Source organism: Cyprinodon tularosa, unplaced genomic scaffold (genome assembly GCF_016077235.1).
Source record: "Cyprinodon tularosa strain WSP-4 unplaced genomic scaffold, ASM1607723v1 ctg83, whole genome shotgun sequence".
In the NCBI taxonomy this organism is placed as follows: Eukaryota; Metazoa; Chordata; class Actinopteri; order Cyprinodontiformes; family Cyprinodontidae; genus Cyprinodon; species Cyprinodon tularosa.
The window spans coordinates 1083072-1108769 of record NW_024039596.1 but is presented as its reverse complement, the minus strand read 5'-3'; the positions used below and the strand labels follow the sequence as shown (position 1 = coordinate 1108769).

Genomic DNA, 25698 nt, shown 5'->3' with positions numbered 1-25698 from the left:
TACCAAGACTTTCTGGTTAACATGAGTCCAAAGGTTCAGGTCGGCAATCTAACTAAAAGAATCAACCTTTTTTTTTTTCCTTTTCTTCTCTTTAAGTCAGTGCCCACCTCCATGTTATTACATAATTAATCCCTCAAACTCCTACACAAGCAGCCACCTGAATGTGTTCTCTGCTGTTCAGGAAGAAACAGCATCTATTTCTTAGCCATTTCTCAGGGATGATGACGGTACCGAGCCAGTGGCTTTTGTGACTAATTTGCAAATGGACTCTAATGTTTTCATTGTCGTGTTTATTTTATAATTCAATCTAAGAAAAAGGAATACCTTATCTATAATGGTGGACATAAATCTTTAGTCAACTTATTTTCTTTGTACTGTTGCTTTTAAGAAGAAATAGCTGAATATTTTCTATATATTTCTTGCATATGGATCCAAGAGGAGGGGAAGACATGAGACAAAGGTCTACAGACACAGTGGCCTTTTCTCAATTCACAAGAATGCAAAGTACAGACTTATGCCTTCGTCAAGTATGTTCTTGAGACGAACACAGGAAAGTGTGGACTTGGGGAGAATGGGAGCATGCAGCATCAATATGGGTCAATTGGAACAGAAGCGTACTGATGATGTCACAACACGCTCGGTTCGTCTGGAGCTGCATTTCACTTCCAGTTATTAATAGTATCTAGATAATGATAAATTCTGACTTTTTTCATTTAGTGGGGGAATTTTTTTTTTTTTTTTTTATCCTTCTTTTAAAGCTACAGTGTGTAACTTTTAGCGACATCTAGCGGTCAGACTGCAGAAACATGAACATCTCCCCCCCACCGCTTCTCCCCCCCAACAGTACGGCGAGCGTTACGGGACAAAATGTCTTCCACGACGTCCGCATCACCTACCTTCTCAAGTGATGAGGTTTGTTTACATAGATAATTTTACAGATAGTATTTCATTAGTCTGTGTAGGGTATAGATTTCATGTAGACTTAAGATAATAAATATACCCGTTATTTTTTCTACATCGTTGTGACGTTTTGGCGATCTCGCAATCGCTGGTTTGTTAAAAAAAATAGATTAGACGATACATCATGATTTGATGCCCAATATAATATCGATCTTTCAGTTCCTAGTTTCAATAAAAAATATATATATATTTTTTTTTTTACCTAAAACAATGAGGGAAAAGGGATTACCTCTGTACCGCCGCTCTGGCAGATAGTGCTGTGGAGTCATTTACTGGCCCCATATCTGTAGTTGAGGCAGTCACAGTGGAAGACGTAGACTGACTCAAACCTCAAACAACATGGATACCAAAGTAACTAGATGATAAATATCTTCTGATGAACAAATACAGTACTTGCTTGTTTGTCTATACATTTAATTTTGATAGCTGGGAAAAATATTTCAATATATAATGATATTACAATATTGTGATAGTATCATATCTTGGTCTGTTCCTGTTTGGCTGTGACTCCATCCTGGAGAGAAATATCAGCTGTGCTGCTGCCATCAACACCTTTGTTTCTAGATGTTGGAGATCGGCCTGTTTTTCAGTGTAGTCCTGTTTCTCTGACTGTGACTGGCTGGTCTACTTGAGACTTTGGCAAAAACATATATAAGCAGCGAACTCTGCTCTCTAGAGCAAGTAGATTGGTAACCCCACTTCCTGCTCTCCTCTATCTTGTCTGCTTTCATGATTCATGCAGCTATTATTTTATTAAAAAAAAGAAAAATGGACAACAGATAAGCAGATCATGGCTTGAAAAGAAGGACTGGGTTATTTACTTTTTAACGTCTGTTTTATGTGTTGTCTTCTCAATTCAGAGGGCCCCCTGCCTGTCTTTGCCTAGGGCCCCAAATGTCCTAAATCCGCCCCTGGATCTGACTATGACCGCATAGAACACAGCATATGTTTAAACATTAGGGAGGTTTTGGACAGAAGAACTAGTGTTCACTCTAGAAACAAACCAAGCTTTAGAAAATTAACAGAAAATAAATTTAATGACGTCAATAAACACAAAATAAACCACAAAAAGATTAAACAACAATCTTTAAAGCAAATCCTTCTTCATTTGATCCTTAGCTGTTTGCCAAGTTTTCAGCTCACAGTAAAATTTTCTTTGATAAAAAAAAGCTTATTTCACAAATTTATGCATAAAGAAATGAGAAATAAACTGTCAGACGGAAGCAGCATCCGTCCTTCAATACTGTAATCTGCTCTACTTGTGCAGACTCTCTGGCCGGCTCCCACGCCAACCTCCGTTTTTCTGAACACCTACACAATTTTAAATGAAGACAAGTTCCGCTTTTACTTCTGTTCATAAACACGGTTTAAAACCAGAAGCTTTTACAGCACGTTTTCCTACTTCTGGCCAAATTAAAAACTTATACCACAACAAAAATTCTCCCAAGTTACAACTGTTTCACATAGATTTTGATAAAACAAATTGAAATACTCATCAGCCTCCTTTATAAGCACTCAATGGTCATTTACAAGGAAGACAAATTGTATCCGAAGTCTTCCTTTTCAAGAATTACCCTTAATGATGTTGAAACAAGAGAAAAATAGTCTGGATTTGCTGAATTTCTAATATTTACTAACATTTTTATGCCAAATAACAGTGTAAGCAATCTGGAATTGGTTAGAGGTTTAAAACAAGGGAGAATTCTTGTGTTGAAAGCATAAAACTTTAAATCCATTATTTTTATGCCTGTTTAGTCACAGTATCAATGCAGAAGCCTGTGATTGTTTAGCTCACAAAATAAAACTACTGCTTGCCTCCTAAAGCCTGTGATCCAGGCTCAGACTAGACGTGCATGGATAATAAAACCAAGCTCTATGTTACGTGTTTCGGTGGAGAATTGATTTTTCACCATTTTGTTTTGAAAAGTCTAAACCCCTCCAGTTCACTTTTTCTTGCATAACTCATTTGGATGAAAGAAGCCCTGACACATGACCTGGGGACAGTGCACTGGTGCGTGGCAGTGGTACATGAAACTCTGTCCCGTTAGATTAATGTGAGAGCGGAGGAAGAGGAGGAGGTGGATGAAGAGAGGGATGGCAGAAAGAAAAAAAAAACTGTCAGCCCTCTCACTCCCCCTACAGGACAAACAATAGAAGGGCAGAGCTGCAGTAGAGAAGAGAGAATAAAGCTGTCACAAAAACATTAGAAAATCTGAAGAGAAAAAATATTTCAGGTTTTTGTCTTTAAAAGTATTAAAAAGTATTAATTTGTAATCTTAAATACACAAAAATCTTTTAACACAAAAATCTGATTTTAGCACATTATCGTCAAAACAAATTTTTAAGATTTTAATTAACTAACACAATAAGTTAGTTACAAGTACGTAATATTAGTAGATAACAGTAAACTTTTCTCCTGGACAGAACAAATACCTTGTTTCATTAATATAAACAAATTGTCCCTTTAAACACTGCAAAAAATCTGAATCTATTTGTATCAATTTGACTGTATGATCTGTAAAGTGCCTTGAGATGACATGTGTTGTGAATTTGGCTCTATAGAAATAAACTGAATTGAAATTAAAGTAATTGTATCAGTAAAATCATTCTAATTTCTTGAGTGAGTTTTTAAGATTCAATTCTTCTTTACTGTCGTCCTTGGTACTGTTGGTTATGATTTGAACACTTGGAAATTGAGGTAATAGACCTCATTTTGGGACAGAACCTGGAACATTAGAGTTTTTATGGCTAAAAACAGACAAATGAAAAAAAATTGCGACTGTCTAATCAAAGTAAAGACGTTTTTTTAATTAATGTTTCTAAAACTAAATGACAGATTTGTTTTTTTTATTCCGACCGTGCAGCAAGATACAGTTTACAGTATAGTACAGTTACTTTATAGTAATGTGATTTGAATAAAGATCAACTCATACAGTAAGTCTGATTTCCAGATTCTTTATGCTCTTGTCTGAACAGCAGAACAGCATTTTCTTTGCACAGGGAGCAAACAGAAGAAACACGCAGCTACTCTTGTAAAGACTCAGGGGATAAAAAGCTGGGGATACAATCCCTGAATGATAATTTGGGGAAAAAATAAAACCTAGAAAACCGTGTATAAGCTTCTTATGATTTAACAGTTAAAGCTTTCACACCTCTAAACCTTAAGGTGACATTTTGACCTGGATCTGCAGCTGCGGAATACCCCACATTCAGATAACACGTCACCTCGGAGCATCTGTTACCTTGGTTTATGATAAGAGGGCAAAGATGCCAACTTATCAGGAAGGATGCGATTCCACGAGTCACAGGGAGCATGATTAACGCTAACATCAAGGGTGACATTTCTGAGATACAACAAAGGAGTCAGGGGGCAACAACTCGACTATGAGGGAAAACAATCCAATTCACCAAGGAGCAGCGAGGAGTCCTGTCAGTCATTCAAGAATGAGGGACGCAGAGAGAAGATAGAGCGAGGCATGGAGCTGAGGGCATGCATGGAGAGATGAAAAAGAGAAAAACTGAGATTAGATGATAGACAGATCAGAGGAAATGTATGAATGATAATCTGATATGTGGAATTAAGGAGGATTGATGCAAGGAGCTGCAGGAATCTCTCAGGTCCTGCTGCACTTTGACGACCAGCGTCAGAAAACCGGAGCGCTGATGGAGATTCTCAGTCATCAAGGTCAAAGTAATAAAAAAAAAAAACCCACTGGACTTTGTTTTCCAAGTTTGAAGAAGTTTCGCTTCTTATCCATGAAGCTTTCTCAATTCAAAATGTCTTGATTAGTGTTGAGTTCCATGCTTTTACAGAGTAGCCCAACAAAAACCTTGTATTGGCTTAAAAAACATGCACATTGGAGATGGAAAACCAGCTCCACCCCTTAATAATATGAGTCGTCGAGGTCGTTATTGGCCTGCAATACCCGATACTGGCCTATTCCTCTGAAAAGGCAGTCGTTGCAGGTCATTGTTGGCCTGGCTGACCTGGAGAGATATTTCAGAGTTCCTACAGCATAAGGCAAGTTAAATTCAAGACTTTTGAAGACTTTTTAATGCCACTTGAAATAAAAATTTAAGACCAAATTCACAAGAAACACAAGAGAAACCTGCTTGCGACAACTTAAGCCAAAGGTTTATTTTAACATAAACCACTGCACTAATGTTTCAAATTTTGAAAAACTTCCCATACAGGAAGAAAGATAAAAACACACAAATGACAGATATATTTTAACAATTATTTAACTGAATTCACAACCTTTGTTTTAGCAGGGAACAAAACAAATCAGTTTTAAAGCCACAACATAACCAGTGCTAAGTCTTTTTTGCAGCTATTTTTCTTTGTATGGTTTTCTTAGTATGTTTGATTTGGTGATAAGTGGAGGCGTTGCAGAGACAAGGGTGGAACAAAACTGAGAAATACCGGCTGTTTCTCTGTAACTCCATTTTGACGCTTTGTGTTTCGCGCTTCGCACATGCGAAACCAATGAAGCGCTTCTTGCCCAAAATCCACTGAGCCTCATGTATGTTCCCTGGTTTTAGCCGTGGAGAAAACTCTTGGCTGGAGACAATTTTGGTTACATTTACACTTGCTCATATTTTCCAGACAAAAAGTTAATGGCGCATCTCCCAAATGTCCCGGCCGCAACAACGCTTTTATTGGTTCCGCTATCGGGACGGAACCAATAAAGGCGAGCCGTTATTTTTTTTTTTATAAAAAGAAAAACAAATTGTCAATTTTAAGGTTTTATTTAGATTACAAAAATAAATCGTTATAAAAATAATCCTATTTATGATGTTTTAAAAATTAAGACCTACGAAAGACTGATTTAAGACATTTTAATACCAATTAAAGGAATAGTACACCCAAAACATGATTAGCCTTCATTTTCTACTCACCCCCATGCTGAACAACACTCTGGAGTACTTTTTTGATATCTCAAATGCATCTGGAGATCTGGGAGGCTTCTTGCTGTCTGCTGACATTCAAATAATGGAGGTCTATGGTGCCCGAGACAGAAAGGTCCATAAAAGTCCACAAAAAACGTGTCAATATCCCTCCATACTGCTCGTCCAATGTATTCCAAGTGTCCTGAGTGGGTAGCGTCCAGAATTTAGTCGAAACGAAGTCATTTAGAATGTTTTTAGAGCATAAACAGTAGTGTATAGGATTTCCTAAAAGCGCGTTCACGACTCTACGGAAACCGCGGCAGACCAAACCAGACGAAAGTGCGCATTCAGCTCGGCAAAGAACTCATGCTCTTCCTCAACACTGAAGTCCTCAGACATTTTTCTTTCGTTGTTTCTTTCTTTGCACAGGTAAACAGCACATTTCTTCTTCTACGCTTGCATTATCGGCAGAGCAGACGCTGAATGCGCACTTTCATCTGGTTTGGTCTGCCGCGGTTTCCGTAGCGTCGTGAACGCGCTTTTAGGAAATCCTATACACTACTGTTTATGCTCTAAAAACATTCTAAATGACTTCGTTTCGAGTAAATTATGGACGCTACCCACTCAGGACACTTGGAATACATTGGACGAGCAGTATGGAGGGATATTGACACGTTTTTTGTGGACTTTTATGGACCTTTTCTGCCTCGGGCGCCATAGACCTCCATTATTTGAATGTCAGCAGACAGCAAGAAGCCTCCCAGATCTCCAGATGCATTTGAGATATCAAAAAAAGTACTCCAGAGTGTTGTTCAGCATGGGGGTGAGTAGAAAATGAAGGCTAATCATGTTTTGGGTGTACTATTCCTTTAAGGCCTTAATTTCATTTTGAAGAATTCAATGCCTTTTAAGACTTTTTAAGGACCCGCGGGAACCCTGTATTTTGTTCCCCTGCATAGCGATGGGAGTTGAGATTGTATTGGGAAGGAATCAACTGTATCGCTGCATTGTAAGTTTTTGAGAGCTGAAACCTGGGTCGCCCCCCCTCCTTTTCAACCAGAGGGGTGAAAGGGCTGTGCTGTTGCAAAAAAGAAGTCCACTATGAATGTTTGCTGTGGAAAACTATAAAATGATTGTGTTTTTTTTTGGCTTTCCTTCCCCTGAAGCCGTCTGGAATGAATAGGAATGGATCAGGGGGGAGGGGGAAAGTCCGCCCGCTCTGCATGAACTGACAGCCATGAATATTTAAAGGCCTCTCTCCGTCGCTGAGGTGACGGACATGAGCGCGTCAGTCCTCCCTCCTGTTCCATTCGCAGCTGCTGCATTATTGGCACAATTAGAAGGGGATGAGGTTCCGATTAATTGAATCGGGCTGTCCGTAGAAACCTCTCAGAGAAGCACGGGTCACTTATCTGGATCGCAGTGGGCTCTCTTCCGCTGAGTGATTACCAGCTGAAACACTAATGGCAGCCATGCACACGCACACACCGAGCTATAAAAACATTCACTTTATTATCAATAGCGACACCAAAGAGATCCAGGTGGATTATGCAAGTAAACTATTGCACAGGTTAAACAAATAAAGGCAGTCCATCATAATCCACCCTCACAATGAAAACAAGCCCCACTGTGGCTCTACGATTTGTCACATTAAAGCAGATTAAAAACGACATTAGCATATTCATGGTGTCGAACCGTAACGGAGCTGTCAGGCCTGCAGAGGTGACCTATGGATTTTAAAAGGCCCTGCTCCCTTTCTGCTGCATCTCCAGGCGGTTACATAACGTACCAACCTCCACTGCCAGGCCAAGAGCAAAGTTACTCACTGCAATGATTTTTCTGCTACACCTTCTTCTTTGATGACGGCCCATTTCAGCCACAGCTGGATCGATGCAGAAAGTGTCCAGAACTCCCTAAAAAAGGGACAGACGCCAGCGCCTGCTTAACAAGCTTGGTTCTGTGTCCTTTGCTGAAACTGCAACAAATCTTTGCTGCGCTGAAAGAAAAAAGGCCATTTTAGCTCCCAGGCTGCAGGCCGGCCCATATAGACCATCAATAAATTCTAATTTCACAAAAATAAATATTTTTTTCTGATTTAGCTTGATTTACATGGAAAATATTGTCTGTTCTTATATCTCATCTACCGTATTTTAACGACTATAAGGCGTACTAGGCTTGTCCCGATCCGATCCACGTATCGGATCGGACGACGATATTGGCAAAAAAATGCGTATCGGCAAAGCATGTAAAAATGCCGATCCAGACTGCCGATCCAGTTTTTAAAAAAAATCCGGTTCGCCGATTGAAACTATCCATTCCACTATTTTGCGCCAGTGTTCCCCGAATCCGGTCCGCATTTTCCAGAACACCTTCAACACACCCACAGGTCTTTTTGGGTCTGTCTCCCGGCCTAACCATTAAAACAGGTGAATTGGAAGATAGCGGGGAAAATGTCAGCCGTGTGGGATTATTTTATCCTGCGCGATGTGTAGATGGAGACTAGGTGTGGAGAAGATTGGGGAGTATAAGGCATTTTTGTGTAATAGTTCACTATTATTTGCACTGATTTTTTTTTTAACAGTGTCTTTTTTCAAGAGTAGAGTCCTGATTCTAAGTTAATAGACTATTTTCCACTCTTGTCTGCTTTGCATTTTTATTAAAACTTACAGTAATACTTGCACCTTTAACTGTTTACGGTTTTACTGTTCACTGTGCAATTTCAGATTGCTATTCATAATTTTGTCCAGTTTGTGTTTATCTCTTAATAAAAAGGAAAGTTTGTTGTTACCAAGCATTGTGTTTTATTCAATCTCACCTAATTCAGCTGGCTAGATGTTATCAAGAGTACTAAAACCCTTTTCAACATGAGTCTTACAACTAAGGCTAAATACTTTAACTTAAATACATGCTCGGATAGGTTGGTATCGGCCAATATCGGTATCGGATCGGAAGTCCAACAACAATATCGGTATCGGATCGGAAGTGCAAAAACCTGGATCGGGACATCTCTGAGGCGCACCGTACTAAAAGGCGCAGTCTCAGTTATGTGTGCCATTACTGTATTTAACACACATAAGGAACATTTAACCCTTAATTTCCCTGATCCAAATTTCAAGGCAAGAAAACCTCTTCTTTTTGTAACTTTGTATCGTCCACCAGGTCCTTACTCTGAATTTTTAGATGAGTTTTCAGAGTTCCTTTCTGATTTGGTATTAAATACTGACAGGGTCATCATAGTGGGAGATTTTAACATCCATGCTGACATTGAAGGCGATAGCTTAAGAGCAGCCTTTAATGCTATCTTAGACACTATTGGCTTTGTTCAAAATGTGAATAGTCCCACGCATTCTCATCTTCATACTTTGGATCTTGTGCTGATATACGGCATAGAATGTGAAGAAATAACAGTATTTCCTCACAACCCTGTCCTCTCTGACCACTTTCTAATAACCTTCAGGATTACTTTAACAGAGTTCTCCTCCCCCAAAAGAAGGTTCAATTTTAGTAGATCTTTATCAGATAGTGCAGTTATAAATTTTAAAGAATCTGCTTCACTTTCTCTCTCCTCTGTGTCACTGAGCAGTGCTGCAGAGTGCAAAAGCTTAGCTTATTCCCCTTCACAGGTTGATGATTTTGTTGATGGGGTTGCTAGTTCTCTGCGTACTGCCTTAGACAACGCAGCTCCTTTGAAAATGAAAACCGTTAAAAATAGAAAGCTTGCTCCTTGGTTTAATGCAGAGCGGCGTACTTTGAAGCAAAATGCTAGGAAACTGGAGAGAAAATATCGCTCCACAGGCCTGCGAGAGTCCTTCCTAGTCTGGAAAAATGGTTTACTGCTGTATAAGAGGACCCTCTGTAAAGCAAGAGCAGCATACTTCTCCTCATTAATAGAGGAGAATAAGAATAATCCTAGATTTCTTTTTAATACAGTTGCCAAACTCACCCAGAGCCATAGCTCTGTTGAACCGTCCATTCCACCTGCTCTTAGCAGCAATGATTTTATGGGATTCTTTATAAATAAGATTGATCTTATTAAAAATAAGATCATAAGCACTCCTCTATCCGCGATTGTACCTGAGGTAGTCATGGAATCTGAACCGGGTTTAGACTGCTTTGATCCAGTTGAACTCTCTGAATTAGCAAAATTATTGTCTTCATCTAAGCCTTCAACTTGTATGTTAGATCCAGTTCCAACCAGGTTATTTAAGGAGGTATTCCCTTTGATCTCCTCCTCCATTTTAGATGTGATTAATCTATCTCTGTTACAGGGATATGTACCTAAAGCTTTTAAGGTTGCTGTAATTAAACCTCTGCTTAAGAAACCGTCTTTTGACCCAGATGACTTGGTCAATTATAGACCTATATCCAATCTTCCTTTCTTATCCAAAATTCTTGAGAAAGTAGTTGCCAAACAAGTTTGCGATCACTTCCACCATAATGAACTTTTTGAAGAGTTTCAGTCTGGCTTTAGAGCTCATCATAGCACTGAAACAGCTCTGGTGAAAGTCACTAATGATATTCTCATGGCCTCAGATAATGGACTTGTATCTGTGCTCGTCCTGTTGGATCTTAGTGCTGCATTTGATACAGTTGACCATAATATTCTTTTAGAAAGACTTGAATATTTTGTTGGAATTAAAGGAACAGCACTAGACTGGTTTAAATCTTATCTATCTGATCGAATTCAGTTTGTTCATGTTAATGATAGATCTTCAACACGCTCAAAGGTTACCTGTGGAGTACCACAGGGATCAGTGCTAGGACCAATTCTCTTTACTTTATACATGCTCCCAATTGGTAGAATTATTAGACAGCATGGGATTAATTTCCACTGTTATGCTGATGATACCCAGCTATATCTGTCTATAAATCCAGATGAAGCTAACCCATTACATAGATTACAGGCATGTCTTGAAGACATAAAAACCTGGATGACTCTTAACTTTCTGCTTCTGAATGCAGACAAAACAGAAGTTATAGTCTTTGGACCAGAGTCTCTGAAAAGGAAACTGATTAGCCAGTCACTTCATTTGGATGGGATTAAACTGATTTCAGATAATAAAGTAAAAAATCTTGGTGTTATTTTTGATCAGGACCTGTCATTTAAATCCCAGATCAAAGAGGTTTCTAGAATTTCCTTCTTTCATCTGAGGAACATTGCAAAAATTAGAAATATTCTGTCCAGGGGTGATGCTGAGAAACTAGTCCATGCATTTGTTACTTCAAGGCTGGACTATTGTAATTCTTTACTATCAGGAAGTCCACAAACTGTAGTTAAAAGCCTTCAGCTGATCCAAAATGCTGCTGCCAGAGTTCTAATGAAAATTAAAAAGAGAGATCATATCTCGCCTATCCTGGCTTCTCTTCATTGGCTTCCTGTTAAATCCAGAATAGAATTTAAAATCCTCCTTCTCACATATAAAGCCTTAAATGGCCAAGCTCCATCTTATATCAGAGATCTGATTGTTCCTTATGTTCCTAACAGAGCACTTCGCTCTCAATCTGCAGGTTTACTAGTGGTTCCTAGAATTTCTAAAAATAGAATGGGAGGCAGATCTTTTAGTTATCAGGCTCCTCTCCTGTGGAACCAACTACCAGTTTTAGTCCGTGAGGCAGACACCCTGTCTACTTTTAAGGCTAGGCTTAAAACTTTCCTTTTTGATAAAGCTTATAGTTAGAGTGGCTCAGGTTATCCTGAGCTATCTCTATAGTTATGCTGCTATAGGCTTAGACTTTTGGAGGACATAGGGACCCCCATTTCATCATTCTGCTTCATTCTCTCTCTGTTCTCCTATTCTGCAGAATCTGTTAGTTCAATCTCTAACCTTCTGCTCTCTCTGCTTTTCCTCAGAGTAGCTTTGCCTCGTCTGTTCCTGTTTGGCTGTGACGTCATCCTGGAAAGAAACATCAGCTGTGCTGCTTCCATCAACAACCTTGTTTATAGATGTTGGAGATCGGCCTGTTTTCCAGTGTGGTCCTGTTTCTCTGACCGTGACTGAGTGGATGTGCTCTCTTCGTCCTCTGACATGGGAGCTGCCTTGGAGCTCGTCTGCCTGGCTGTGTGTTTCCTGGACGGGGCCGCCTTTTACAGCTGCTTTTTGTATCTCTGCTTCTGTCTCCTTGAACCCCAGTCGGCCTCGGCAGATGGCCGCTCACAATGAGCCTGGTTCTGCTGGAGGTTTCTTCCTGTTAAAAGGGAGTTTTTCCTCTCCACTGTCGCTACAAGCATGCTTAGTGTGGGGGATTGTATTTGAGTAAATGAGTCAATGCAATCAACTGGTTTTCCTTAGATAGAAAACTTTGTATCAATTTGACTGTATGATCTGGTTGAACTGTAAAGTGCCTTGAGATGACATGTGTTGTGAATTTGGCGCTATATAAATAAACTGAATTGAATTGAATTGAATTAAGGCGCACCGGATTATAGGGCGCGGGTTTATATAGCGGTACATATCCTCTACTACGTTTAAATACCTCTACTGCGTATTTAAAAATAGAGCGGCAGCAAAACTGAGTATGTTTGTGCTTTATTCATGTATTTATTACCATATTTTCATGACTATAAGGCGCATATAAACGTCTTTTTTTCCCTAAAAATGTGCGGCGCGCCCTTTGGTGCGGTGTGCCCTATGCGTGTTGTTACTGCAGACGTTTGAGACCACCATTAGAACGTTGAAGGGGGAAGTGTGGGTGTGGATTGTGTATAAAAGAACAGGTATGTGCTTTATGCAGAACTCCTCATCTCCTCATTGAGGAGATGATGAAAGTGTGGCTGAGGGAGGTGAATGTAAAGAGACCAGGTGTTTTTTTCCACGCATCACCATCGCTGTTAATCTGTGACTCCATGCGTGCCCATCTCACAGGAGATGTGAAAAACATGGTGAAAAAAATGAACGCTGTGCTTCCTGTTATTCCGGGAGGTCCGACAAAGGAACTTCAACCGCTCGACATTGGTGTGAACCGGCCGTTCAAAGTAATGCTACGTTCACGCGTCTGCTGCTTCATTTTTGCTGCTTGTACGAGCTTCCAGGGTCTTTCTGCATGGAGTTTGCATGTTCTCCCCGAGCATTTGTGTGTTCTCTCAGGGTACTCCGGCTTCCTCCCACAGTCCAAAAACATGACTGTGAGGTTAATTGACTTGTCTAAATGCTCTAACACGGCTGATTCAGATAACAGAATTACGTCTTCTGTTTGGCAAAGGTCTGGTAATGAGCCCTTCGTTTGATTCAGCTCTGTTTGAGCACAGATGCATGTTAAACCTACAGGACATGGCTCTTGAAGGACCAGGGTTGGAGACCCCTGCTTTAAAGATATTTTCTGCAGCATGAATGCAAAATGTAATTCTTCATGAAAGATGCAGATTTTTTTCCTGCACCACTGGTTGAAGAAAGTGTCTTGAAGAACTACCAATAGTTGTTGCATTATTGGTTATATTATTATTATTATATGGTTCATTATTAACTCTCTATCTTGCTTGGGCCTGTTTATCTGGCCTTACAAAGCCCTGATTATCTCATCATTCCATCAAAGCTTAAAAAAAAAATCTCTCTTCAGATTCACATTTTTTTTGCACAATCTTTTTTAACTGGCTTGTGTTTCTTGTCAGCCTTCCTTACTCAAGGAAATACTGAAAGATAAGCAGGTCACTTTTTCTTGAAATACATTTTTTTCTCTTAATTTTAGCAGGTAGGCAAAACAATTTGCCAATAGAATAAAATAAATTATGTTTAGAATAGAAACAAAAGACTCAGTTGTCTTAATTCTGGTGCATAATATTTGATTATCTAATTTTAAAGGCAAAAATACAAACTTAATTTGCAGATCATCCTATTTAGCTGCTCCAATGAAGCACACACCACTTATTTAAAGGTATACTATGCAACCGGTGTTGATTCTCCAGCGAGGCTCCCCCCAGAGGGGGAAAGTAAAAGTGCACTGTCGTAAATATGCTCAGCTGTTCTCCTGGTTTCTCCGTCAAGCCAGGCGCGGTTGTTTTGAGCTTAGCAGACAGGCGAACGCAACGAATCACCATGTCTACTGCGGTAAGTGACTATTTTGTTCTAATTTTCGAGTTTGAAAATTTAGCATGTTTTCATACATTATTTGTTATGCATGTGTCTAAATAACAAAGATTGTAGTTAGCCAAGTTGTTCTCGCCATAAAGCAAGACTCTCTCTCGCGATGAATGAGACTTCTGAGCCTGTGGGTGCGGGCCTAGGGCTCCTGCAATTGCAAGTATGGTATTTCCCCTACAGACCACCAGGGCGGCCGAGAAAACCTTTGTTCGACCTGAAATGACTCATTTGATCATCCGTTTTTGCAGTGTTTACTACTGGGTCCTCCAGGTAGTAGGATGGGAATTGTGTGTTCCAATTCCATGGCACCAGCAGAGCCTAGCTCTGGGCAGCAGCAGTTACGTCATGATTATTTACGTAAGTTACGCACACGTCATTCAGTAAGCAAGTACGTAGGTACGTACTTGCTTACTGATCGAAAGTTTGGATGTAAAGTGGCAATAACATCCGCGGGAGGAAATACATCCAACATGCAGAAACACCTGAGCACACAACATGGCATACATTTGAACGAATGCCGTGTTTTTTATGTTTCCAAACAGAAGCTAAAGTTACGACCAGCATGGAAGGAAACTCTGGTGGTAAGTAGCTAGTTTTATATCACTGGCTGAGGTAAATGTGGTTCCTAGTAAATCATATGCCATTTCTGGAAATACACCAGTTTCCTACCTCTCTTTGGGGGTATTAAACATGCTACGAAGCTGCTCCGCAGTTCAGGGAGTGAGAGAAAGGTGACACAATTTCCTGAAATTGTACAGTAATGCTTTTTCATTAAACGGATGCCTTCTCCATTAGATTTAGATGACTGTGACGAGACGGGTAGCCTGATTGGCTCAGAGGCTGGCAGCTCCTGTTCACTGCCTTCTGTTTTCGCAGAGGCAGACAGAATTAGAACGTCCCAGGCGAAGGTAGACGAAAGTCAACGTGCACTTACCAAGTTCGTTGTTTCACAGAATCGATAAGAGAATCAATAAGGAATCGAATTGTTTACAGAATCGATAAGGGAATCAGAATCGTGAAAATCTTATCAATTCCCAACCCTACAGGTTGCATTTCTGCAGTATAAAGGCACCATTTTCTCATTTTTAATTCTTCTCTAATTTCTGACAGTTATTTGACCTCTTTTTCCCTTATCTTCATATTTATTGCAAACATGTAAACAAATTCCAACAAAATCTGTCATGGTTCTGAGATCACACCCCAAATATTTATTAAGCATGTTAAAAAAACTTGTTTTTGACCCATTTTGCATAAAAAATAGAAGATATTTAATGATTCACCCTATTTGTGTTGAACTCCATAAGCCAGACCTTTCTTCTGAAATACATTTGTCTTTTTAAGCTTGGTTAGCTAGTTTTTTTAAGCTAGGTATAACCGCAAACTAATTGTGCATGTCATGTTCCTATGTATTTAAACCTGTATGTATAATTTATAGCTTCTCTCGGTTAAAGGTAACCAACTATCATTTGAAACTGTGCACCCATCTGAGAAATCTCTGCTGTCATCTGTTGCATAATCATTCTACCCTGAAAAAAAATCTGGGATTGAATAAATCAGTTTTCTTAGGCAGAGGTAAAAAAGCTGAAAAACAGTACCCTCTCCTGGCATGAACAGCAACCACAGATTTATCTCTTTCACATCAGTAGTGGAGGAGATATCCATGCCTGCAAACACACAAGCTGGAGAAAATGTTATCAGGTTAATGAGCACTAACCTGAGAAGCAGAAGGGAACTCGGAGAATAAACTTAACGAGCTCCCTGCTCGTTCCTTTATCAGTAAATAAATCATGGGCTTGTTTAACAGCAGGTACTTTAAAACATTCCCAACTAAACCTATAACAGATTAACACTTTTAACAGTTTTATTAAATAACAAGGCTTCTAATGATTGACTTACAATGAAAAAAACCTGAAATAATTCTGTAAAAACATCAACCTTGGAGCAGTTTATCAACAGATGAACAAATACTCTAACTGGAGTCATTTCAAAACACATCCTCTCTCTTTCTGCACTTTAATAGATGTGTTTACTATTTTCTAACTCGTAATAATGATATCATGAATTTTATAGTGTCCCAAAATCCAAACTCCTTTTCATTAATCCCACATCCCTTCACATCATCCTAACATACCTGTTTGCAGCGACTGCATCTTACTGCGTCTCACAGCCAAGAGAGAAATGCTGCCCTCCCAGAAAAAAACATAGTTTCTATCATTTTGGTGGAGTAATTCTGACCGAGTCAGGCATGAAGTTTCTGTGTACGTAGTATCCATCTTGCTCATTTAATTGGGAGGATTTTCAGCTTTCTATTTGTCAACCCTGAACAATTAAAATCAGTCCTGTAGAAACAGAAAGTAAACTGAAAAAAAAAACTGTAAAAGTTGTGGAGATGGGAGAAAACAGTTGTAGACGTAGACGTACAGCTCTAAAAAGGAAGTATTTTCACTGTTTTTAACTTTTTTACCCCATATTTTAATATTTAGATCATCAAAAAAAGTGAACATGACAAAAATAAACTAAATAATGTAAAAGCTTCTTTTTTAATTATTATTATTATGTGGGAAAGCTAGCTAAACCAATCGGTCCTCCTAAACCCGTGGTGTCAGATTTATTTTTGTGTTGGACCGCTTCAGCATCAAAGTCTTTAAAAGGGCCACTGCAGCTTTTTTCAAAGCGATTGTGGTCCACTATCCGGCGTCTCAGAAGGGGGTTTTAGTTGGGGTTGTGTGCTGCTGACCTCGACTCAGGATGTCGTGTGTCGGTGGGTGGAATTCTTCGAAGACCTCCTTAATCCCACCGACACGTCCTCCATTGAGGAAGCAGAGCCTGGGGGCTCTGAGTCGGGTTCTCCCATCTCTGGTGATGAGGTCACTGAGGTGGTTAAAAAGTTCCTTGGTGGAAAGGTCCCGGGGGTGGATGATATTCGCTGCGAGTACCTTACGGCTCTAAATGTTACCATGTGCATCATCCTCAGGGTCGCTCTTTGATTCAATTCCATTACCTTCCTCCTTGACCAGGTTACAATATATGACGGCTGCCTTTCTGATCTTTTCTTTTGGTCTAGACTGCTTCTCCATTGGAACGCCAAATCATTTCAACAATGACATCATTCTGTCTGCAGCCATGCTTACATTTTTACGGATGCTACCCCATCCATAGGTTTTGAGGGGTTGTTTAAAAATAGTTGGTTCGCAAGTTGCCCGATGTTCATCATCAATCCATGACTCATATATCAGCCCTGTTCATTCACCCATCCTACCCGCTAAACGCTCTATCTGCTTTTGGGGTAAGTAACTGCAAATACTGGTGGTGGTTTTGAAACTCATTCACATCCCTCGTCAGACCTGTGTACGCCTGATTCTTTCAAATCTGTGTTTTATAGCCGATCCTCATATCATCCATCTCACTCCTCTAACTCGTCACCCTAGATGGTTGATATACCAAGCTCTTTTCCTCTCATCATCTATCTTCCATTCCCTCTCCATCATTCATCCAACTATCCCTTCTATGAAGCTTTTGGTAAACCTTCACGGCAACAGTCCTCTTTTGGTAGGCCTTTGCGGCACTGGCCCCCTTTTTGGTAAGCCGTCGTAGTACATCTCCTCTATCTATTGTGCTGTTCTACATTTCTTAGCTTTCAACTCAAGTCTCTGCCTTCTGAGCATGCTGACCTTCTTGCCTTAGCCTCTGAACGTTTTTTGGGGGAATCATCCCTGTTCTTTTACTCCTGGTTATGCATATCAAAGCTAAATTCAGCACTAATGTTTCCTGCCGAGGTCTGAGCCCCAAAGACTAAAGTAATTGTATCAATAACATTTTTCTAATTGTCTTTTTCTTTCCTGTGCGGTTTTTCAGATTGAAATGAAGCCTAGGCGGAAGTTGAACTAAAGAAACTGAATTACTTACCCTCATCCACCTCTGGCAAGCCAATCAGCTTTGAACTAGCCTCGTGAGACCATCCTGATCTCGCGAGCTTTCAAGGTTTCACTCGCAGATCAGTCTGGAGACTCTCCGTTAAAGAAAATTTGTAACCGTTCACCAAATGAACATCCAATCAGCAGTCTAAAGAACATGGCGGCTTCAGCCAATGAAACTAGCGTTAGCGTGGCTATCGAGCAAGTTTTATCGAAATTACAGAGTATTTCTTCACTGAAAGAAGAGCAAAACACTGCTCTGGAGGCTTTTCTCAGAGGAAAAGATGTTTTTGCTCTTCTCCCGGCTGGTTTCGGCAAGAGTTTGATCTATCAATTGGCTCCTCTTCGTCGTCGCTCTGTTAGTGCGTCATATGCTACGTTGATCTGATTGGTTTATTTGGTCCGTCTATCACCAACATAGGCCAATCAGCTAACCAGTATTTTCGCCCCTTCCCAAAATTACTTCAACGGAAGGATTCCAGATGGATATGCGGAGCAAATCTCTAATAGGGAGAGTCTAATTCCTCCCGGACTCTTACTGTATTCCCTGTCTCATCTTAACCGGTCCGGCAGAAGACCGCCATGTTGAGCCTGGTTCTGCCAGAGGTTTCTTCCCAAAGATGAGTTTTTCTTCTCCACTATTGCTTCATGCTTGGTCATCATGGACAGGTTCATGCAACCTGTGTTTATCAACGCTGGACTTCCCAGGTCCCTGAAGGAAGCACTAGTATAAGCTCATGCAGCCTACGGGATCTCACCAATACAGCTCAAGCAGACCACCTCATCAACCAGCAGTGTATGGACTGAACCTACTTCAGCTATCTCCACTCCACCACCAGTTTCAAGCCTGGAGGAAACATCCCTATTCTTATACTCCGTCTTATGCATATCCAAGCAAAATTCAGTGCTAATGTTTCCTGCCGAGGTCGGAGCGCCAAAGAGTAAAGTAATTGTATCAATAAAACTCTTCTAATTGTGTTTTTCTTTTAGTTTAAACTCTTCTATGTAACATGAATATTTGGATCTGTCACTGAATGCGGGATGTGACCCAAAGCAGAGTATACCGTAGTTTGAGCTCCACTTAAAGACAAGAGCTAACCATAATAAAGTTGATGTTAGCCAACAAAGAAGATCTGATCATTACCTGATCAGACATAGAGATTATCATACATGTTTGATGTAGGATGTATTCGTTAGAGATGAATGAAGTTGTGAATTTACCAGGAACTCCAAAATGCTAAACCATAAAAGTTACAGGTCTAGAACCTCCCAATGGCTAAAAGTTGCACAGTGTCAATTTAAAGAAATAAAATCCAAACAGCTAAAAGACATTCTTATTCTTCTGCAGCAAAGGAAACAACACTTTTGCTCGATGCTGCATATGCAGCTTATTCCTAACATGTAGAGCACTGTACCTCTTCCTGGTCCAACATGCTGTACTGTTGTCCGGAGCTCACACAGCGACGGGGGTTCCAGCGGTCGAGGGGTGTGCGGTCGTGCAAGGGGCGGTCTTGGATGGGGCGCTCGTGCAATGGACGGTGGTAGGAAGGACGCTCGTAGGCAGGACGTTCAAAGGAAGGGCGGTCGAAGGAAGGGCGGTCGAAGGAAGGGCGGTCGATGGAAGGGCGGTCGATGGAAGGGCGGTCAAAGATGGGGCGATCGAAGGAGGGACGGTCATATGAGGGACGATTGTAGGGGGGACGTTCGTGAGAGGGACGGTGGTAGGCAGGAGCGTGGAAGGAGAGGGCGTGGGAGCGATGATGGTGATGATGATGATAGGAGGGGGGGACGGCACACCTTGCATCTGGAAAAGGAGAGAAGGCGGGATAAAACAGGGAGGGGGGTTGGGAGCAAGAAGGGGAGAAGAGGAGGAAGGACAAGGTAAGTTAGGATCTTAGAAAGGAATCTGGTGGAACTCAGACCATGCCTTGGACCAGGGCCGGTCCAAGGCATGAGCCAACTAACCAGTTATTTCCCCATAGAAACCAGGGGGGGTGCAAGAGTGAATAATTGTTGGGTTCTATGCACTTTTAATGATTTGTATAGCAATAAAAAAACAAAACACACAGTTTCATGATAGAATTATGCATTCTAAGAATAAGTTTTCAACCCTGCAGAAATCATTACTTCTACAAGAAAAAAAAACTACTGATCTGGGAGCCAGATTGACAAACAGACGAGGAAGAGCCAGTGTAAACCGTTTACAGACAAATTCATCTTTCAAGATAAATCTGATGAGAAGTTTGCTTTGGGCCCCGTAGGCTTTGGTGGCCCCTGGTTTTAATAGTGTTGCAACGATACCGATACCAGTATCGGACGGGGCCCCGATACTGCCCTAAAATGGTGGTATCGGTATCGGCGAGTACCAACAAATAGGGCACCGATACCATTTTGAGAGCCAAAAGTTTATTCAACTATTGTCACCCATTCCAGGTAGGCAATAAAAAGTTCTACTGGATTCACTTTGTATTAGATTTTTTCCTGCTTCACAAAGGTAGGCAGCAGCTTGACAAAGCCATGATGGCAATTATTTTACATTATTATGGTATCGGTATCGCTCGATACTGCACAGCCATATATCGGGGCCAAAAAATGGCATCGGCGCAACACTAGTTTTTAATAACTAGAAGTTAGAATGTATGGAGTGAATTTTGTTCTTTTAATGATCCGAGGAAATAGCATGTTTAACAATGGAAATTTGAAAGAATAAAAATACAACCAAGATTTGAAATAAATATATACCTTTTAATAAAAAGTTTTGTTAGTAAGTTTTTTGTTTTCTCATATTTGTATTCTTTTCTTTCAGATTCTTTCTTTTTATTTTTTCCATTATTTTTTTTTTTTCATTTATTCTTTCCAATTTCCCTTTTTCCGATTAATTCTTAAATTTCTTATTAAATTATGTGGTACAGATCAATCATACTTTTCTGGAGGTGGGCTTTTCTCTGGAATGATGAGCAAAGATCAATTTTTATTGGTCTGTAGAAAGTCAGTGAGCATATTTTTACTGGGCGAGCGTTTGTATGTCGATTTAAGCAAAGAGAATGTTATCTGTAAAAAACATTTTGAAAATAATGCAATTCATAAAACTCAATCTGAAAGCAGAAAATAAAAAAAATTAATCTCTATAAAAGTAAAAGAATGAAAATATAAATCTGAAAAAAGAAAATCTGAGAAAACTGCAGTTATTTTTAATAAATCACATTATTTGCTTCACAGCAATAATGGAACAAAATTCCCTTCATAGCCATGTTCCACACGTGAATCAAAACGGCCACTTGAGAAGCAAGCTGGAGAATAAAGTTAATAGGTGTCAAACTAGAGGGAAAATATGAAATGTTTTTAAGGGGTTGGCAAAAGGTGCTTTAAAAAAGTATGATTAAACTGTTAGTTTAGCACAATTAAAAACCATCAGAGGGTGAAATAGCCCAGAAGAAAATCTTTCACTACAAACAGGATTAACACAAATACATTTTAGAAAAAAAAGCATCCAAAATACTCATGAAGACATCAAAACTTTTATTCAGTTGAGTTACCTCCTCAGTATGCAGTTAGTTCCTGCAGTCTTCCCAATTATCTAATTACTTGATTCAGGTGTGCTGAACCAAAGTCACATCTAAAAGTTGCAGGATAACGGCCCCCAGGAACGGGAATTATATCACTTCTGCCTTAGAGTTTTAATCCAAATAGCAGCTTTAGGATTGTCAGGGTTCCCATGTGTGTGTCTGAGTTATGCATCTCTACCAGAGAGGATCTTTGTAGAGAACCTGGGTAGGTCTACTCAGGTGATCAGTCTCAGAGTGCTACTGTAGGCTTTAAAAGAGCAGCAGAGCCTTGACTCAGTGTCCATCCTGATGTTCCTAGATTCTTTGTTTCTCAGTCTTTTTTCCTCTGTTGCCGTGGACTATCAATTAAATCAGCAAACTCATCTTTGCATTTGGGTCCTCTAAAACCTCCACCCAACCTGTCAAGGATGTGGTGGAACAGATGTGAAGCCTGCAAATCAGCAGCAATACAGTTACATCAAAACCTCTAATAAAACATGAAACGAGGAGAACGTTAAAATTAACAGACCATATTCAATTTTAAATTTTCACTTAAGTGTTTTCATATCTTGTGAACTTTTGTATGAGGTTGTAATGTTTTTCTCTTTATCTTCTAGAAACCCATTTTTTTGGCAGTTTGGGATCTGGCTGTAAAATAAAGATTAGTTTTAGGTATTAATGATTATTACAAGCAACACAGTTTAACGCTCTTTTTTAAAATATATACACATATATATATATATGTATACACATATATATATATATATATATATATATATATATATCTTAAAAAAGAGCATTTTATATATATGTATATATATGTGTGTGTGTGTGTGTGTGTGTGTGTGTGTGTGTGTGTGTGTGTGTGTGTGTGTGTGTGTGTATATATATATATATATATATATATTGTTTTTTTTTTCATTATTAAACCTTTATTTCACTAGGAAATATTCAATCAAAGATATCTTTTTTTTTTTAAGTAGACCTGGCAAGGAAAATGTATCAAAAAGCCAATGATTAAACAAAAATCAACTATCTATGTCATGATGAACTGATGGAATCTGTACAGGCAGTGTTTATTGAATAAAATGGCCACCGAATGCATATTCACACTATTCTGTGACTATGCTTCAGATTTAAGGACTCTCTTGCTCCATTGCAATCTAAAAATTATAACTAGCTATGAGAAAAAGTCCAGCTTCTGGCTTGCCACCAAAATCTAATCATTAGTTTCTTGGAATGCAGCCTTCCAGTCCACTAAAATGAGCAGAAATCAGTTATTAGATGTCCTGCAGACAGACAGAAATAAGGAGCTATAATCTTCTCATCAAGGGAACAAATCATCTTTAACATCAAGTTTGATTCCAACATTCATAAAGTAATTAATTTTATATCTGACTTTTTTCAACGATGAGAGAAAATGATCCTTAATTAAAGATTAAAGATCCGTTTATTAAAGAGATTGATATGATTCCACCAGTGGCTGTGTCTCAGTCCAAAGAAGGTAGTATGTAGGTAGGAAACTGGGCAGAAGATGGATCTTTCTTTATTTACAGCTATGATTATTAACTTTTACTGTATAGTTAGTGGATGTCATCAGTCTAATGAAACATGAAACTAGGAGAAGGGAAAAATAAACACATATTCAATTTTAAACTTGTAGAAAAGTTTTTTTTTATCTTGTAAACTTTTGTATGGAGTTGTAATGTTTTTTCTCTTTATTTGTTAGAAACTAGATTCAAAATAAAGAGCTCAAAATTGCATGTCTGTTTAAATGTGCTACCGGCAGTTTGCAGACTGGCCATAAAAGAAAGATAAAGTTTTAAGCAAAGTAGTGTGAAGTTAGGAAGCTGAGACGGATGCATTTCTTGCTAGAAATAAGGTTCAAATTTATTTAACGTCCTCAGAAAGAAAAATAGGGCTCTGATTGAGGCCTCCTCAGCACATACATTTATACCTTACAATTTCCTAACACACAAACTCCCCCCAGGGGAACCAACCCACCCCCTGCATAAAGAACTTTCTCACACTTGAACATTGCAGCAAAACAACTTCAATTCATCAGGGCTATTCAGTGTTAATATATATCTTTACTGGCCAGATGGATCTCTTCAAAACATCAGTCCTCCCCTTCATGCCATGAAGGAGGCTGTGTAACTCATTCTTATCTCTCGTGACCTTCGTTTGAAGCCTGTGAGGCTAAGAACAGACATACCTAAACATTTTTTACTCCACAGTAGTTTTAGGTATTAATGATTATTCCAGAAATAATATTAATGATAATAATGGTGAATATTAGGGAAGCATATTTTTCCCTAACCTTTAGACACAATGAAATACCGACCACAGTGCTGACAATCCTTCTCTGCTTCAGTTAAACACACCGTCCTGAGCTGCATCGGTACCACTGTCATATGACCAATCCATCACCATGTGACCAATCACCTTCCACTCCTGAAATAAAACCAGCAGCTACAACAGCCACAATAAATATCAGTCTTTAATATTATTAATATCAGGACTCCAGTCTGTGTGTTTGTCTTTTTGTGTTGTTCTCCCTCCCTCCAGCAGGAGGCGCCTGGTTCTGGTCCGCCTCCTCACACGCTTGATGATGGTTACCTCGTTATCGGAGTGCTCTTAAGCTGCTGACTGCCACTACCTCGACGCCAGAGTGTTTGCCAGTTTGGGTACTCTAGCCAAGCTGAGTTTTTTGCTGAGTAAGACTGAGTTCTTGTTCGACCTGAGTTTTAACTTCGTTTTTTTGTTTTTGCCTCTCGGCAAGAAGTCTTCCTGCAAACTGGATCTTTCCGGACCTTCTCCCCCTGAAGGAATCAAATGAGCCTTGAACCTAGCTGGGGATTCAAACAGGAGGTTTGGATCCATCTTCCTTGAAGAGGACGTTGAGTTAACTCTCTGAGCAAGGGAATCATCTCCATCATGACCCGTTCAAGTACCACAGGAAATCTGAGTGGCAGTCAGTTTTTCTGTTCACCAACAATCATCTGAGTTCTGGGTAAACCCTGTTCCGCCCTCCACCGAATCAGAATAACACTGGAAAACATCACACAGATTGGAGTCAAAGATCCTACAACTTCTCTGGAAAAGTCAGTCAACCACCAGATCCTCTTCTCCATATCAACGATTGAAATTTCCCACTGAGCCTGAATTAATCGTTTGTCTTCCCTTCACCTTCCAGTTCCAGTCGAGCTGAGTTCTGAGCAACTCCGCACCGAGCCTAACTCTTCAATAAACCTGTTAAACTTTTCATCTGTTTCTCTCTGAATTGGTTTCACTGCATGTGGGTCTGAGCTTTAGATAAAATCATGACAATATGCTTAAAAATAACCAACTATGGCCAATACAGATGACTGACACCTCCACCTAAGGTTCTTAATAGGACTTCTATTTTAATGTTCATTTTTATTTTTCAATAAAGTCGTCACAATATTTAAGTTCATTCATGGCATTTTCTATTTTGGTTTGATTGCATAGAGATTGCTTCCCGCTGCATTCATCTGTCCTGTGCACATATTTCCCCTAACTAATACTTTTTTTTCCTGACAGTCCATATATGTTCTGCTGCATACGGACTTCATTGTCCAACATTGTGCCAATGGTTTATATGAAGCCAAAATGATCGCAGAAAACTTTGCAATGTGACTTTGAAACATAAAACATATACACAGGAACTGCAGCCAAACTGTTTCAGGTTAAATAATTTGCTATGCATGCAGTAAATTTAAGCATTTTGGTCAGAAATTTTGGTCAGAAATTTAAGCATTTTGGTCAGATATGATCTGCATATTTATAATGGCACGATCATAAAATTGTTCAAGCTGTTTTATTCATCTCAAAAAGACAAAGTTTCTGGTATGTAGATCAGCTTTGTACATGCTAACAGGTTTCCATGTGTGTTTATACATCAAAACCTTTTGAGGAACTGTTCTCTAATCTTTATTTGTGGTGGAGATTAATGCTCAAATATAGGGAAACAAAATATCTGTTTTTTTTTTTTTCATTTTTGCTCATTATTAGCACATATACACTATATAGCTCAAAGTAATCCTTCACCTGCCTTGACTCACATATGAGCTTCAGTGACAAACCCATTCCTAAACTGTAGGGTTCCATATGACCTTTGTCCGCCCTTTGCAGCTAGAGGAGCTTCAACTTTCCTGGGAAGGCTGTCCCAGAACAAGGTTTAGGAGTCTCTGTATGGGAATTTTTAACCATTCTTCTAGAGAGACATTGGTGAGGTCACACACTGATGTTGGACAAGAATGACCATAATCCCCCCTCCACCAAATTTTACAC

The 25698-nt window shown here is 39.6% G+C and overlaps 1 protein-coding gene across 8 annotated transcripts in view; it reads right to left on the bottom strand.

The window, feature by feature from the left end:
• syngap1b (synaptic Ras GTPase activating protein 1b) overlaps nt 1-25698 on the bottom strand; it is a 338065-nt gene that overhangs the window by 231370 nt on the left and 80997 nt on the right. For all 8 annotated transcript variants that reach the window (XM_038272429.1, XM_038272431.1, XM_038272433.1 and 5 more), the window contains exon 2: nt 19255-19643. In XM_038272429.1, coding sequence (XP_038128357.1) covers nt 19255-19643 — 389 coding nt within the window. The remainder of the gene's footprint in view (nt 1-19254; nt 19644-25698) is intronic.